The sequence below is a fragment of the Anolis sagrei genome, chromosome X (genome assembly GCF_037176765.1).
Source record: "Anolis sagrei isolate rAnoSag1 chromosome X, rAnoSag1.mat, whole genome shotgun sequence".
NCBI lineage: Eukaryota > Metazoa > Chordata > Lepidosauria > Squamata > Dactyloidae > Anolis > Anolis sagrei.
Genome location: NC_090034.1, coordinates 14319928 through 14336609, shown reverse-complemented (window position 1 = coordinate 14336609; position 16682 = coordinate 14319928). Strand labels below are relative to the sequence as shown.

At 46.7% G+C, this 16682-nt stretch overlaps 1 protein-coding gene across 1 annotated transcript; it reads right to left on the bottom strand.

The window, feature by feature from the left end:
* Positions 1 to 3022: 3022 nt before the first annotated feature.
* On the bottom strand, positions 3023 to 16682 carry LOC137097956 (phospholipase A2-like). Its single transcript, XM_067473445.1, has 4 exons — positions 16418 to 16682; positions 12356 to 12521; positions 5890 to 5996; positions 3023 to 3270 (listed from the first exon to the last, which is right to left on the bottom strand). The coding sequence occupies exons 1-4, from the start codon at positions 16680 to 16682 to the stop codon at positions 3119 to 3121; spliced, it is 690 nt and encodes a 229-aa protein (XP_067329546.1). The 3' UTR covers positions 3023 to 3118.

The following is a 16682-nucleotide window of genomic DNA, read 5'->3' as shown; positions in this document are numbered from 1 at the left end:
GTGAGGGTCCCTGAGCCCCTTCTGGAAGGCCGCAGCAAAGAAGGGAAGCCCCACTGGAATCGGACGGGGGCCATTGAGGAAGGTAATGCCCTCTGTTTGCAAGACTTGAGCAAAGCAGCAGATGGAGTGTCAGTGGACCATGAGTTAAACATGAGCCAATGGGATTTTGGGTTGCAACCCAAGGAATCTACAGTCTAGAGATGAAGGGAAGTCATGGTGCCCTGCTTTGGTCAGACCTCTTCAACTGGAATATTAACCCTGAGTCCAATTCTGGACAAAGCAATTCAAGAGGGATATTGACTCCAAAACGGAAGATGCTCATTTGAAAGAGACTAAAAGGATCAAAGGTCTGGAGACCATGAATAATCCTTGTGGACCGCTGGTGGTCCATAGACCACAGGTTGGGAATCACTGGTCTAAATCAAGGGATATCATGATTCCTCTGTATTCTACTTTGGCCTGAGCTCTTTACCTGGAATAATAGCTCTGAGTCCAGTTCTGGGCAAAGCAATTCAAGACAGCTGTTGACTCCAAGATGAAAGGGGTCCATTTGAGGGTGACTAAAAGGATCAAAGGTCTGGAGACCATGAATAATCCCCCTGAGGAGTGACTTCAACAGCTGGGCCTGTTTAACCTCAGAAGAGAAGGTTGAGAGGAGACATGAAAACCTTATAAGGAAGAGAGAGAGACTTCCTAACTGCGCTGGAGCCTGGGACTCGGAGTAGTGGGTTCAAATGAAAGGAAGGGAGATTCCACATGGACATTAGGAAGAACTTCTTAGAGCTGTTCAACAGTGGAACCCCCTCATTTGGAGACTGGCTATACAGTATTCTCTGGCTACTTCATGGTTCGCTTTTTGCAGACTCGTCGTTTTGCGGTTTTCCTTCCTTGCTACTCACTGGGCCGAGTACTGGTTCTGCCACTGGGACGCAGCCCAGTGAGTAGCAAGTGAGCAAGAGGGCAGGTGAGTGAGCGAGGGAGGGCCACAAAGGCAGATGCAGGAGCAGGAGTTTGGCCGCCTCTTCCAGGCTCCTGCTTCTGCTGCTGCTTCCACCTTTGCGGCCCTCCTTCACTTGCTCACCCACCCGTCCTCCCTCTCTCACTTGCTAATCACCGGGCAGAGTCCTGGTTCTAGCCTGGTGAGTAGCGAGCGTGTAAGGGAGGGAAGGCCGCAAAGGTGGAAGCAGCGGCAGAAGCAGGAGCCTGGAAGAGGTGGACAGACTCCTGCTTCTGCCTCTGCTGCTGCCCTTGCCACCTTTGCTCACTCACTTGCATTCCCTCGCTTGTTCACTCACGGGGCCAGGTCCCAGCGGCAGGGTCCCAGTGAGTAGTGAGTGAGGGAGAGAGCGAGAGAGCGAGCAAGAAGAGTGACAAAGGCGGCTGCAGAAGCAGGAGCCTGGCTGCCTCTTCTAGGCTCCTGCTTCCGCCGCCGCCGCCGCCTTCCTTTGCTCGCTCACTTACCAGGACGGATTGTAGCAGCAGAACCAGGACTTGGCTCGGTGAGTGATCAAGCGATGGAGGAAAGGGTGAGGGAGTGAGCAAGGGAGGGCAGGGAGGGTGACAAAGGTGGCAGCGGATAATACGGAGCGTCAGATAAGTGGAAGTTGGATAACGGGCTCTACTGTATATAGTGTCCCTACTTCACGGATTTTCACTTTTCATGGGTGGTCATGGAATGTAACACCCGCGATAAGTGAGGGAACATTGTACTTCAGATTTGCATTGATGGCTAACAACATGGTAAGGCCATGGCAACTGGGATATATACCCAAATTGACTCGAGTATCTAATGCGCACCTCACGTTTCAAAAACCTGAAACCAGAAAAAATACTTGCTGATGAATGTAATGCACAGCAACAAAAGGTGCACTCTTTGTAATATGCGCATTACAGTTGCTGCCTGCTTAGAATTCCTTGAAAAACAATAGTGTTAGGACACCAAAGCTTCCAGCAATGGAAAAGATAACCTTGGGATTAATCTATGCCAGTGTTTCTCAACCTGGGGGTCGGGACCCCTGGGGGGGGGGTCGCGAGGGGTTGCCGAAGGGGTCACCAAAGACCATTAGAAAACACCGTATTTTCTGCTGGTCATGGGGGTTCTGTGTGGGAAGTTTGGTCCAATTCTATCATTGGTGGGGTTCAGAATGCTCTTTGATTGTAGGTGAACTATAAATCCCAGCAACTACAGCTCTCAAATGTCAAGGTCTATTTTCCCTAAATTCCACCAGTGTGAACATTTGGGCATATTGAGTATTTGTGCCAGGTTTGGTCCAGAGCTATCATTGTTGAAGTCCATAGTGCTCTGTAGATGTAGGTGAACTATAACTCCAAAACTCAATGTCAATGCCCATCAAACCCTTCCAGTATTTTCTGTTGGTCATGGGAATTCTGTGTGCCAAGTTTGGTTCAATTCCATTGTTGGTGGAGTTAAGAATGCTCTTTGATTGTAGATGAACTATAAATCCTTGCAACTACAACTCGCAAATGACAAAATCAATCCCCCCCCAACCCCACCAGTATTCAAATTTGGGTGTATTGGGTATTTGTGCCAAATTTCGTCCAGTGAATGAAAGTACATCCTGCATATCAGATATTTACATTATTATTCATAAGTGTAGTAACATTACAGTTATGAAGTAGCAACGAAAATAATTTTATGGTTGGGGGTCACCATAACATGAGGCATTGTATTAAGGGGTCGCAGCCATAGGAAGGTTGAGAACTACTCATCTATGCTGTAGAATGAATCCACTTCACTTGCTTTGGTTCAGTGCTATGGCGTCCTGGGGGTGTAGTTTTATAAGGTCTTGAGCCTTCTCTGCCAAAGAATGCGATGCCTCACCAAACTAAAAATCCCCAAACTGCATAGCATTGAGCCATGGCAATTACATTAGAATTGACATCCCTTAAATAGGAACTCCTGGAGCAGCCTTCTCTTTTGCACTGGCCCGGCACTAAAATTACCATATTGCACGAATCTAATGCGCACCCTAATTTTGGAAAGGTAATTTAGCCCCAAAAGGGTGAGCATTAGATTTTAGTAAATATGGCATTATCATGAGATGACACAACGGAGTGGAAAAACAAAATGTGTGGCCCCTTCGCTTTGGTCATGGTCCTAATTGCCTTTGCATTTGGGGCTGCGGCTGCCACAGGAAGAGAGTGGCCAGAAGACGTAGGTGGGCTGGTAAGGGGCTTCAGACAGGCAATGAGCGGCCTCCCGGTCGCACTTGCAGGCCAACTTCTGGCACTTGTCCTCCTTGATGTCGTCTGCAAAGAGAGAGAAAACAAGAGGTTCAGGAGTGAGGAAAGCAAGCCCCCACCCAGCCCTCTGCAGCATAGCCCAGAGATGAGCATAAATGCATTTCCTCACTCCATTGAGGATCAGTTTTGAACTATGGAGAAGCATGGGGTCTGAATGTTAGGAAGAACTTCCTAGCCATAAGAAGAGCTGTTCCACAGTGGAACTCCTTGCCTTAGAGTCCAGTGGACGATCTTCCTTTGGAGGCTTTTGAGCGGAGGTTGGTTGACCATCTGTCGGGAGGGCTTTGATTGTGTTTTTCCTGCATGGCAGAAGGGGGTTGAACTGTACTGAAGGACTAGGAAACCCTCTGAGCAGTTTTTTGGATCCATGGTGGTATTGTTTTCATTATTATTATTATTATTTATTCTGCCATTATCTCTATTGAGAACATTGTTGATGATGATGATGATGATGATAATGATGATGATGATGATGACGACGACGATGATGTATTGAAAGGCCTAGGAAACCCTTCAGGCAGTTTTTGGACCCATAGTACAGGGTTAGTCAAAATGCATAGGCCAATAAGCCATTCAATTCAATGGCTTATTGGCCTATGCATTTTGACTAACCCTGTATTATTATCATCCCACTTTTATCTCCATTGATGATTTATTATTATTATTATTATTATTATTATTATTATTGACACAAAACACAATATGTCACAGCAAACGAGATCTATATGCTGGATTTCGTATCACAAAATCACAAGTCGAACACTTCCCAAGTGTCTAGGACTGTGTGATGTATTATTATTATTATTCAATATACAACAAGATTGGTACACAGCAAACAAGATCACTCTGCTGGCTGTTGTATTTGATCACACGTTGGACACTTCCCAAGTGTCTAGGACTGTGTGATGTATCTGCAAATAATGTGTGCAGATCTGATCAGGGTGGCAGATGGTAATTTTGTCAGTTCCAATTGTTTTTAAGTGCAGGCCAAGGTCTTTAGGCACTGCACCCAGTGTGCCAATTACCACTGGGACCACCTTTACTGGTTTGTGCCAGAGTCTTTGCAGTTCGATCCTTAAATCCTCATATCCTGTAAGTTTTTTCAGTTGCTTCACATTAATCCTGCTGTCACCTGGGATTGCACCATCAATTATCCATACTTGTTGTTCTTCCACACTTGTGAGGTCAGGAGCATTATGCTCCAAAACTCTGTCAGTCTGCATTTGTAAGTCCCAGAGTAGTTTGGATGGAGGTCCCAGAGTAGTAGTTATTATTGTTGTTGTTATTATTATTACTGACAAAAAACCACAGTATGACACAGCAAACGAGATCTATATGCTGGATTTTGTATCACAAAATCACAAGTCGAACACTTCCCAAGCATCTAGGACTGTGTGATGTATTATTATTATTATTATTATTATTATTATTATTATTATTATTATTCTATGTTTATATCATTTGATTTATTATTACTAATAATAATATCATACTTTTATCTCAATTGAATAATAATAATAATAATAATAATAATAATAATAATAATAATAATAAAATGGGGATAAAAGTAGGATAATAATAATAATAATAATAATAATAATAATAATAATAATCCAATACAACAACCAGAAGAGTGATCTTGTCTGCGGTGGACTCATCTTGTTGTGTTCCACATCATCATCATCTTGTATGGAAGTGCTAGTAAACCCTCTGAGCAGTGGTTTGGGCCCATAGTAGTAGTTTGTTATTGTTGTTCATTTGTTCAGTCACTTCCGACTCTTCGTGACCTTCGTGCCCACGCCAGAGCTCCCTGTCGGCCGTCACCACGCCCAACTCCTTCAAGGTCAATCCAGTCACTTCAAGGATGCCATCCATCCATCTTGCCCTTAGTCGGCTCCTCTTCCTTTTTCCTACCATTTCCCCCAGCATCATTGTCTTCTCTAAGCTTTCCTTTCTTCTCATGATGTGGCCAAAGTACTTCATCTTGGCCTCTACTATTCTTCCCTCCAATGAGCAGTCAGGTTTTATTTCGTGAAGTATGGACTGGTTGGATCTTCTCGTGGTCCAAGGCACTCTCAGAACTTTCCTCCAACACCACAGTTCAAAAGCATCTATCTTCCTTCACTCAGCCTTCCCTATAGTCCAGCTCTCACATCCGTAGGTGACTATGGGGAATACCATTGCTTTAACTATGTGGATCTTCATTGCCAGTGTGATGTCTCTACTCTTATGTTATCGAGATTGGACATTGCTCTCCTTCCAAGAAGTAAGCGTCTCCTGATTTCCTGGCTGCAGTCTGTGTCTGCAGTAATCTTTGCACCTAGAAATACAAATAGTACTATCCCACTTTTATCTCCACTATCTTTTCTGGCTTTGGGGACTACTTCCAACTCTAAGACTCTTTTATTCTATAGCCCTATTTCTCCCATGAACGTGAGGTCGATGCGGGTCAATGGCCATCTTTTGGGAGGGATCAGATGGTGCTTTCCTGCTTGGTGGAAAGTAGGGGTTGGACTGGATGGCCATCTGTTGGGGGTGCTTTGGTTGTGCTTTTCCTGCCTAGCAGAAGGGGGTTGGACTAGATGGCCCAAGCGGTCTCTTCCAACTCTTCTATGATTCTCTCACCGCAGCTGGCCTCCTTGTCCTCACATTCCCAGGGGTAGCTGCCCATTTTGGGGTCGCAGCCCTCCTTCTCGGCCTCGGCGTAGCAGCAGTCGTGATGGAAGCAGCACCTGCCCAAAGAGAAAGCGTCAGTCACTGGGCCCCTGCAATGCTGGGATTGCACGAAGTCACACCATTTTTGCTCCTGGGTTGTAGATGTCCTTTCCTAATGGTTTCTATCATAAAAACATGGACAAAGTTTATTAAATTGCAAATACTTTGCTTTGTTTTTACAGGAGGGACATAGTGTTATGTGGGAGACTCTCCTTGGCCATCAGGATGAACCGTGGGACTACAGATCTCCCCCTCCCACCCATTAAAGAATCCTTTTGCAAAGAGAGGCCCACCAAGATGGCCATCTGTCGGGAGGGCTTTAATGGTGCTTTTCCTGCCTGGCAGAAAGGTGTTGGACTGGATGGCCTTTAGGGGTCCCTTCCAATTCTAATGTTTTTGTTGCTATTATTAAGCAGAGGCTGAATGGCCATCTGTTAGGAGGGCTTTGATTGTGCTTTTCCTGCTTGACCAGAAAGGATTGGACTGTATGGTATTTGGGGAGGGTGCTTCTAGTATATTGCAGTGGTGCAATGGGTTAAACCCTTGTGCCAGCAGGATTGCTAACCAATAGGTCAGCAGTTCAAATCTGAGAAGAGCGGGTTGAGCTCCCTCTGTCAGCTCCAGCTCTCCATGCAGGGACATGGATGGTAAAACATCCAAACATCCAGGTGTCCCCTGGGGCAACGTCCTTACAGACAGCCAATTCTCCAGCTCCCCATGCACCCACAAGGATGGTAAAACATCCAAACATGCAAGCGTCCACTAAGCAACATCCTTGCAGACAGCCAATTCTCCAGGTCCCCATGCACCCACAAGGATGGCCAAACATCCAGGCATCTCCTGGGCAACGTCCTTGCAGACAGCCAATTCTCCAGCTCCCCATGCACCCACAAGGATGATAAAACATCCAAACATGCAAGCGTCCCCTGGCAACATCCTTGCAGACAGCCAATTCTCCAGCTCCCCATGCACCCACAAGGATGATAAGACATCCAAACATCTGGGTGTCCCCTGGGCAACATCCTTGCAGACAGCCAGTTCTCCAGCTCCCCATGCACCCACAAGGATGGTAAAACATCAAAACATCTGGGTGTCCCCTGGGCAACGTCCTTGCAGCAGCCAATTCTCCAGCTCCCCATGCACCCACAAGGATGGTAAAACATCAAAACATCTGGGTGTCCCTTGGGCAACGTTCTTGCAGACGGCCAATTCTCCAGCTCCCCATGCACCCACAAGGATGGTAAAACATCAAAACATCTGGGTGTCCCCTGGGCAACGTCCTTGCAGACAGCCAGTTCTCCAGCTCCCCATGCACCCACAAGGATGGTAAAACATCAAAACATCTGGGTGTCCCCTGGGCAACGTTCTTGCAGACGGCCAATTCTCCAGCTCCCCATGCACCCACAAGGATGGTAAAACATCAAAACATCTGGGTGTCCCCTGGGCAACGTCCTTGCAGACAGCCAGTTCTCCAGCTCCCCATGCACCCACAAGGATGGTAAAACATCAAAACATCTGGGTGTCCCCTGGGCAACGTCCTTGCAGCAGCCAATTCTCCAGCTCCCCATGCACCCACAAGGATGGTAAAACATCAAAACATCTGGGTGTCCCTTGGGCAACGTTCTTGCAGACGGCCAATTCTCCAGCTCCCAATGCACCCACAAGGATGGTAAAACATCAAAACATCTGGGTGTCCCCTGGGCAACGTCCTTGCAGACAGCCAGTTCTCCAGCTCCCCAGGCACCCACAAGGATGGTAAAACATCCAAACATGCAAGCGTCCACTAGGCAACATCCTTGCAGACAGCCAATTCTCCAGCTCCCCATGCACCCACAAGGATGGTCAAACATCCAGGCATCCCCTGGGCAACATCCTTGCAGACAGCCAATTCTCCAGCTCTCCGTGCACCCACGAGAATGGTAAAATATAAATCTTCCAGGTGTATTCTGGGCAACATCCTTGCAGACAGCCAATTCTCTCACACCAGAAGCAGTTTCTCAAGTTGCTCCTGACACGAAAAATAGTATTATTAAGCGGAGTCTGGATGGCCATCTGTCAGGAGGGCTTTGATTGTGCTTTTCCTGCCTGTCAAGAAATTGTTTAGACTGGATGGCCTCTGGGGTCCCTTCCAACTCTGTGATTCTATGAGATGAAGCCTGGATATCAGTATCCTAACATCTGTGGAGCACAAGTCCCAGAATCCCCCTCCAATGTGGATCGCAGGAGCCGTGGCCAGAAAGAAGGCACCCCAAACTCCACCTGTTCTGGACTACATGCACCATCAGTCCTAAGAGTAGGAGGGGAGTTATAGTGTAAAACATCGGGGGCAATTGCCTTTCCTTTCTCCTGATTTGTCTGAAATAATCCCAAATTATTGGCCCAAATTTGCAAAGTGGTTTTGGAAACTCTTACACTCTGTTGCCATGTCTTTGAAGAGGAAACCCATGCACAGGCTAGGAAAGGCTAGGAAACCCTTTGAGCAGTTTTTTGGATCCATATTATTATTAAGGTAAAGGTTTTCCCCTGACATTAAGTCTAGTCATGTCTGACTCTGGGGGGTGGTGCTCACCTCCATTTCTAAGACAAAGAGCTGGCATTGTCCATAGACACCTCCAAGGTAATGTGGCCGGCATGACTGCATGAAGCACCATTATCTTCCCACCAGAGTGGTACCTATTGGTCCACTCACATTTGCATGTTTTCGAACTACTAGGTTGGCAGAAGCTGGGGCTGAAAGCAGGAGCTCTCGCCACTCCCCGGATTTGAACCTGCAACCTTTCAGTCAACAAGTTTAGCAGCTCAGCGGTTTAACCCACTGCGCCACCGGGGACTCCTATTATTATTATCATTATTATCATCATTATCGTTATCATCATCATCATCCCACTTTTATCTCCATACATCAATGAAGAGAGAGGACAACAACAACAACAACAACAACAACAACAACAACATGCTTTTGAAGGGCTAGGAAACCTTTGGTGCAGTTTTTGGATCCACAGTAGTATTATCCAAATTTTATTGATTTAATAATAACCCACTTTTATCTGCATTGAGATAAAATATATCATTAATATTAGTTATCTAAATTGAGATAAAGGTGGGATAATAATCTTGTATTGAAGGGTTAGAAAAACCTCTGAGCTCACTTTTATCTCCATTGATTTACTATCATCATCACCTCACTTCTATCTCCATTGAATTATTATTATCATCATCATCCCATTTTTATCTCCGATGATGATGATGATGGCACAAGCCAGTAAAGGTGGTCCCAGTGGTGATTGGCACACTGGGTGCAGCGCCTAAAGACATTGGCCTGCACTTAAAAACAATCGACGCTGACAAAATTACCACCCTTCTCGGATCTGCACACATTATCCGCCTATACATCACACGGTGTCCGACGTGTGATGCAATACAAAAGCCAGCAGAGTGAGTTCGTTTGCTGTGTACTAATCTTGTTGTGTATCAAATAATATATAGAGATGAAAGTGGGATAATAATAGTAATAATAATATCCAGCTTTTATATCTCCATTGTGACACGAAAACAACTCACAACATTAAACAAGTAATGCAGTTCAAAATCAAGCTACACTGCAGCAAGTGGAAAGAGGAAAGAAAGCCATGTTTCATTTTAATTTTATCTCTGTTGTTATCAATGCATACTTTATGACACTTCCTAAGGTAAAACGTAGTCCCCTGACATTAAGTCCAGTCATGTCTGACTCTGGGGTGTGGTGCTCATCTCCATTTCTAAGCTGAAGAGCCAGTGTTGTCCATAGACACCTCCAAGGTCATGTGGCCGGCATGACTGCATGGAGCGCCGTTACCTTCCCGCCGAAGCGGTACCTATTGATCTACTCACATTTGCATGTTTTCGAACTGCTAGGTTGGCAGGAGCTAGGGCTGACAGCAGAAGCTCATGCCGCTCCGTGGAATCGAACCTGCGACCTTTCGATCAACAAGCTCAGCAGCTCAGTGCTTTAACCCACTGCGCCACCGGGGGCTCCACTTCCTAGCCGGCAGTAAAAATGCAAATTCTAATGAGCATGCACTTAATGCATCAATGCCTTCATTGACCCGCATCAGTTCCTGCAATCCGTCCCATTGAGTATCCTACCTGTTGTTTCACACCACTTGAACCACCATAGCTCCATGCAATGGGGTAAAAGGTGAGGCAGAGAGGGATGACGACCTTGCAAAACCACAACTCCCTTCTGGGCCAGTAGGTTGCAATTGTGGCCAGATCTCCTTCCTCTTTAAGTATAAGGATCAACAAAAGTTTTGTTTCCCCTGAAGCTTAAAATACAAGCGGCCGGAAGGTCATAACATTTATCCCATGCAAATGACTATATTTTGGTTGGGTTGTTTTAGTTCTAAAAGCATCATAAAGGATGTGGTTTCTTTTCCGCAGGCAAAGTCCAGCGTGGCATGTTGCATTTGGAATTTTTTTTTACTTCAAACATGGCACGTTCAGGTGCAAACATGAAACCGATCTCCCTTTTGCTTATCGATGGTTGCATTCCATCCTTTAGCTGCAAGTTTATGAATTATCCTCTTTGATAATAAACCCAACACGTTTACATTATTGGTTGCCCTTCTCTTACGCTTGTGCATTCAATCTAATGGCAGAAATGTCTGGAGTTGTTAAAAACTATATACTGGTATAAAGATAGTTTTTTTTTGTTTTTTTGGGGTTTTGGGTTTTTTTTGTTGTGTCAGAAGCAACTTGAGAAACTGCAAGTCGCTTCTGGTGTGAGAGAATTGGCCATCTGCAAGGACGTTGCCCAGGGGACGCCTAGATGATTTGATGTTTTTATCATCCTTGTGGGAGGCTTCTCTCATGTCCCCGCATGAGGAGCTGGAGCTGATAGAGGGAGCTCATCTGCCTCTCCCCGGATTCGAACATGCGACCTGTCTATCTTCAGTCCTGTCGGCACAGGGTTTAACCCACTGCGCCACCAGGGGCTCCTATAAAGATAGTATGGTTTGGGCAAACTTGGGCCCTCCAGGTGTTTTGGACTCCAACTCCCACAATTCCTAGCAGCCTAATATGGCGCTTAAAAAGTCAAAGATGCATCCTTGTTGGAGCATGCAAGGAATCGGTTAATATGTGTGTGTCAACAGTAAAATAAGATGCATGAAGCTAATTGGTTAGGCAATACCCAGGAAGATGGCTGAGCCTGAGACTTTTGGATACTGTGACATTTTTTTTCAGTCTTGAACTGAGCAGGTGTTGAGAGAGAGACAGTTTGAAGAAAGAAGCAGAGAGAGACAAAGTTTGCAGTGTCTTCAGCAACTTCAAGAGCTGCTGAAGGAATTTATTCACATGGTGGCTGAGCCTGGGACTTTTGGATACTGTTACATTTTTGTTCAGACTTGAACTGAGCAGGTGTTGAGAGAGACAGTTTGAAGAAAGAAGCAGAGACAAAGTTTGCAGTGTCTTCAGCAGCTTCAAGAGCTGCTGAAGAAATTTATCCACATGGTGGCTGAGCCTGGGACTTTTGGATGCTGTTACATTTTTGTTCAGTCTTGAACTAAGCAGGTGTTCAGAGAGAGACAGTTTGAAGAAAGAAGCAGAGAGAGACAAAGTTTGCAGTGTCTTCAGCAACTTCAAGAGCTGCTGAAGGAATTTATTCACATGGTGGCTGAGCCTGGGACTTTTGGATACTGTTACATTTTTGTTCAGGCTTGAACTGAGCAGGTGTTGAGAGAGAGACAGTTTGAAGAAAGAAGCAGAGAGAGACAAAGTTTGCAGTGTCTTCAGCAGCTTCAAGAGCTGCTGAAGAAATTTATCCACATGGTGGCTGAGCCTGGGACTTTTGGATACTGTTACATTTTTGTTCAGGCTTGAACTGAGCAGGTGTTGAGAGAGAGACAGTTTGAAGAAAGAAGCAGAGAGAGACAAAGTTTGCAGTGTCTTCAGCAGCTTCAAGAGCTGCTGAAGAAATTTATCCACATGGTGGCTGAGCCTGGGACTTTTGGATACTGTTACATTTTTGTTCAGGCTTGAGCTAAGCAGGTGGGGAGAGAGAGAGAGGTTGAAGAGAGAAGCCAAGCGAGACACAGTTTGGAGTGTAGTCTTGCTTCATGGGCTGCTAAAGGAGTTTATCCACATCGATGGCTGAGCCTGGGACTTTTTGGATTATTGGTTGCCCTGCTCTTGCACTTGGCATTCAATCTAATGGTGGAAATGTCTGGAGTTCTTAAAAACTATATACTGGTATAGAGACAGTATGCTATAATGCAGGCATGGGCCAACTTGGGCCCTCCCTCCAGGTGTTTTGGACTCCAACTCCCACCATTCCTGACAGCCTCGAGCCCTTTCCTTTTCCCCCTCAGTCGCTTATGCAAAGCATTGCTTGCCTTACCAGTCGGCCTTGTCCCGGGGCCACCCGCTACCTCCCAGCCCGCAGTAGCAGCCGTAGCGCAGGTAGGCCAGGGGGGTGCGCCCCGTGGAGCAGAGGATGGCCCCCGCCAGCTGGAAGATGCCCCTCCGGCTCCGCAATGGAGCGTTTCCTCTTCCTGCTGCTTCTGCTGGAAGGAAAGAAAGACAACCAAACACCCGGATCAGAACCTGCAGCACACTAGAGATCTCCTCTAAAGCTTGCTTTGAAACTTGGAGCGGATTCACTGCCCCCCTGGGATGGAGGCCACCCCCATCTGCTTTCCATGGTGCAAATGGGTCTGTCTTCTGTACCATTGTGCAAAAAAGGCAACAGAAGGACCCCAAGAAATATATTGGATGTAATGGCTCTCATAGCTTTGTGGGGGCCACCGCCGAGAGGGTCCAGCTTCAACCCAGGAACTTGCTTCTTTCCATTACCAACTCAAGGGCTGGAGCCACTTTGGAGGATTCAGGCCCTGGGTCAACCATTTGGGGCTCTTTTCTAGGAAATTGATAAAATGTAGATGGAGGGAACGATGGAAAGAAGGGGAGAGAGGAAAGAAAGGATGGGAGAGGGGAAGGAAGGAAGGAAAGGAGGGATGGAAGGAAGGAAGAAATGAGGAAAGAGTGGCAAGGAAAGGGAAGAGGAAAGAAAGGTTGGAAGAGAAGGGGAGGAAATGAAAGAGGAAAGGCGAAGGAAGGGAAGAGTGGAAAGAAAGGGAAAGATGAAAGTATGGAAGAGGGCAGGAAGGAAAGGAAAGAAAGAAGAAAGGAAAGGAGAAGGAAGGAAAGGAAGGGGAAGGAAAGGAAGGGAAAAATGAAATGTATTTCCAGCATTTATATTTCACCCTTTTCACCCTGAAAGAAAGAATGGAAGAGGGGAGGGGAGGAAAGGAAAAAATGAAAGGAAAGAAAGATGGGAAGGAAGGCAAGGAGGGAGGGATGAATGGAAAAGAAGGGGAAGAGGAAAGAAAGGATTGAGGATGGGAAGAAAGGAAATGAAGGAAGGAGAGAGGAAGGAAAGGAGGGATGGGGAATGAGGGAAGGATGGAAGGAAGGAAAGGGGGAAAGAAAGAGAAAGTAAGGAAATGTGGAAGGAAAGGAAGGAAGGAAGGAAGGGGAAGGAAGGAAGGAAAGGGAAAAAGAAATGATGGAAGGAGGAAGATAGGAATGAAAGAAAGGGGAAGGAAGGAATGGGGGAAGGATGGAAGGGGAAGAGGAAAGAAAGGATGGAAGATGGGAACAAAGGAAAAGGAAAAGAAGGAAGGAGAGAGGAAGGAAAGGAGGGGTGTGGAATGAGGGAAGGATGGAAAGGAAGGACAAGGGGAAAGAAAGAGAAGGCAAGGAAATGGGGAAGGGAAAGAAGGAAGGAAGGAAGGAAGGAAGGAAGGAAGGAAGGAAGGAGGTAGAAAAGGAAGGGAAAGAAGAAATGATGGAAGGATGGAAGATAGGAAGGAAAGGAAAGAAAGAGGGGAAGAAAGGCAAGGAGAGATGGAAGGAAGGAATGGGGGAAGGATGGAAAGGAAGGGGAAGAGGAAAGAAAGGATGGAAGATGGGAACAAAGGAAAAGGAAAGGAAGGAAGGAGAGAGGAAGGAAAGGAGGGATGTGGAATGAGGTAAGGATGGAAAGGAAGGAAAGGGGGAAAGAAAGAAATGTGGAAATATGGAAGGAAAGGAAAGAAGGAAGGGAGGGAGGGAAATAAAGGGGGGAAGGAAAGGGAAAGAAGAAATGATGAAAGGATGGAAAGGGGAAAAGAAGGATGGAAGATAGGATGGAAAGAAGGAAAGAGAGTGGAAGGAAGGAAGGAAAGGAGGGAGGAAGAAATGAGGAAAGGAATTGAAAGCTGAAATAAAGGATAGAAGAAGAGGAAAGGGAAAGGAAGGGAGAAAAGAAATGATGGAAAGGAAGGGAAAGAGGAAACAAATGAGGGAAAGGTAGAAAGGAATTGAATGCGGAAAGAAAGGACAGAAGAGGGGAAGGAAGGAAGGAAGGAAGGAAGGGAGGGAGGGAGGGAGGGAGGGAGGGAAGAATGGAAAGGAATAATAATAATAATAATAATAATAATAATAATAACACTTTATTTATACCCCGCTACCATCTCCCCAAGGGACTCGGTGTGGCTTACATGAGGCCGAGCCCAAAATACAACAATACAAGCAATAACAACAACACAACAACAACAACAACAACAACAACAACAAGGAAGGGAAAGAGGAAATAAAGGAGAAGGCAAGGAGGGAGGGAGAGGGGAAAATATGAAGGAAGGATGGGAGAGGGGAAGGAAGGAAGCAAGGAATGGAAAAAGAAAGGACAAAAAGGGAGGAGTGAAGGAAAGGGAGAGGTGTGAAGGGAGAGATGGAAGATATTGGGAACCCTGTGATGGTCCACCCAGCCAGCCTCTCCCTCCCCTCCCTTTGGCTTTGCTCTATTTGCCCAGGTCTTTGGGTCAAGGAGCGCCTGAGAACGTGCAGAGTTCCCTCCCTGTTGACGCAGGAGGGTCAGCGGGGGAGGACTGAGGCCAGGCCTCTGCCAAGGTCTGTGTTATTGCGATGATAAGAATATGGGGAAGGAAGGAACAGAAGCTTTGCTCTGACCTTTCCTCTTGTGGCCACGTCAATGGCTGGCGGTGGCCAAACTGGATGCCAGAGGGGCCAACTGGACTGGCCAGACATGTCCCTCCATCCGGAAGAAGGGACGCAGCAGCAGTGAGGCCAAAGGTCACGAGGAAAAGGCCAGGCAAAGAGAGGGCTTCCAAAAAGGAAAGGATACCACGTATAAGGGAGAGGTGAATAGAAAAGGTCCTATAACAGGGAGGATGGAGAAGCCCCTCCTTAGCAGCAGCAAGAGCGTGTGGATGATGGGCTTTGGAGTCACCATACCAAAGGTCATTCACCTACTCCTAGCAGCAGCATATGGATGCTGGGCTTTGTAGTCATCCACCCTCCTCAGAAAAGGAGGATGGGCTTTGTTAGTCATCTATCCTGAAGAGGAGAGGGTGGAGGGCTTTGCAGTCTTTCATTTCTGAGAAGAAGAGGAAGGGGATGGGCTTTGTAGTTACCTATCCCAAAGAGGAGAGGGACAGGCTTTGGAGTAGTACATCCCCAATAAAAAGAGAATGGACTTTGTAGTCACCCACCCCTAAAAAGAGGGGGATGGGCCTTGTTGTCATCTACCCCTAAAACGAAGAGGATGGGCTTTGTAGTTACCTATACAGAAGATGAGTATAGGCTTTGTAGACAAACATCCACAATAAAAAGAGGATGGGCTTTGTAGTCATTCATCCCTGAGAATAGGAGGAAAGTGGGCTTTGTAGACATCCATCTTGAAGGGGGAGGGGTGAACTTTGTAATCATTCACCTCTAAGAAGCGGAAGATGGGATTTACAATCATCTATCCCAAACAGGGAGATGGGCTTTGTAGTCGTGCATTTCACAATAAAAAAGAGGAGGGCTTTGTAGTCCTCTATCCCTGAGAAGAGGAGGGAAGTGGGCTTTGTTGTCATCTATCTTGAAGAAGAGGGTGAACTTTGTAGTTGTACCTCCCCAATAAAAAGAGGATGGGTTTTGTAGTCACCCACCCCAAGAATAGGAGGGTGGGCTTTGTAGTCATCCATCCCTGAGAAGAGGAGGAGAGTGGACTTTGTAGTCATTCACCTCTAAGAGGAGGAATATGGGATTTATAGTCATCTATCCCAAAGAGGGAGATGGGCTTTGTAGTCGTGCATTTCACAATAAAAAAGAGGATGGGCTTTGTAGTCATCCATCCCTAAGAAGAGGAGGAGAGTGGGTTTCATAGTCAGCCACCCCTAAGAAGAGGAGGGTGGGGGCTTCCTAGTCATCCACCCCCAATAAGAAGAGGATGTGCTTTGTAGTCATCCGTCCCTAAGAAGAGGGGGAATGGGCTTTGTAGTCATCCGTCCCGAAAAAGAATAGGAAGATTACCTGTTTTGTAGTCCCGCAACCAAAGGTTAATTTACCAGCTCCTAGTAGCAGTAGGAGGGGGTGGATGCTGGGCGTTGTAGCCCACCTCCTGAGCCTCACTCACCTGTTCCTTGGAGCAGCGGCAGGAGGGAGAGGAGGGAGAGGAGGAGGAGGAGGAGAGGAGGCGGGGGTCGCCCCATCGGAGGGGCCGCAAGCGCGATAGAAGCGGGTCCGGAGCGCTCCGTCCGTACCTCCGTCTCGTCCAGGCGCTGAGAGAGGACTTCCCTGGAAAGAGGGACAGGCAGACGCCGCCTTCTTCCTCCTCCTCCTCCTTGCTTGCTTTCTCCCGTGCTTCCTCCTACCTCCCTCCTTTCCTTCCTTCCTTCCAT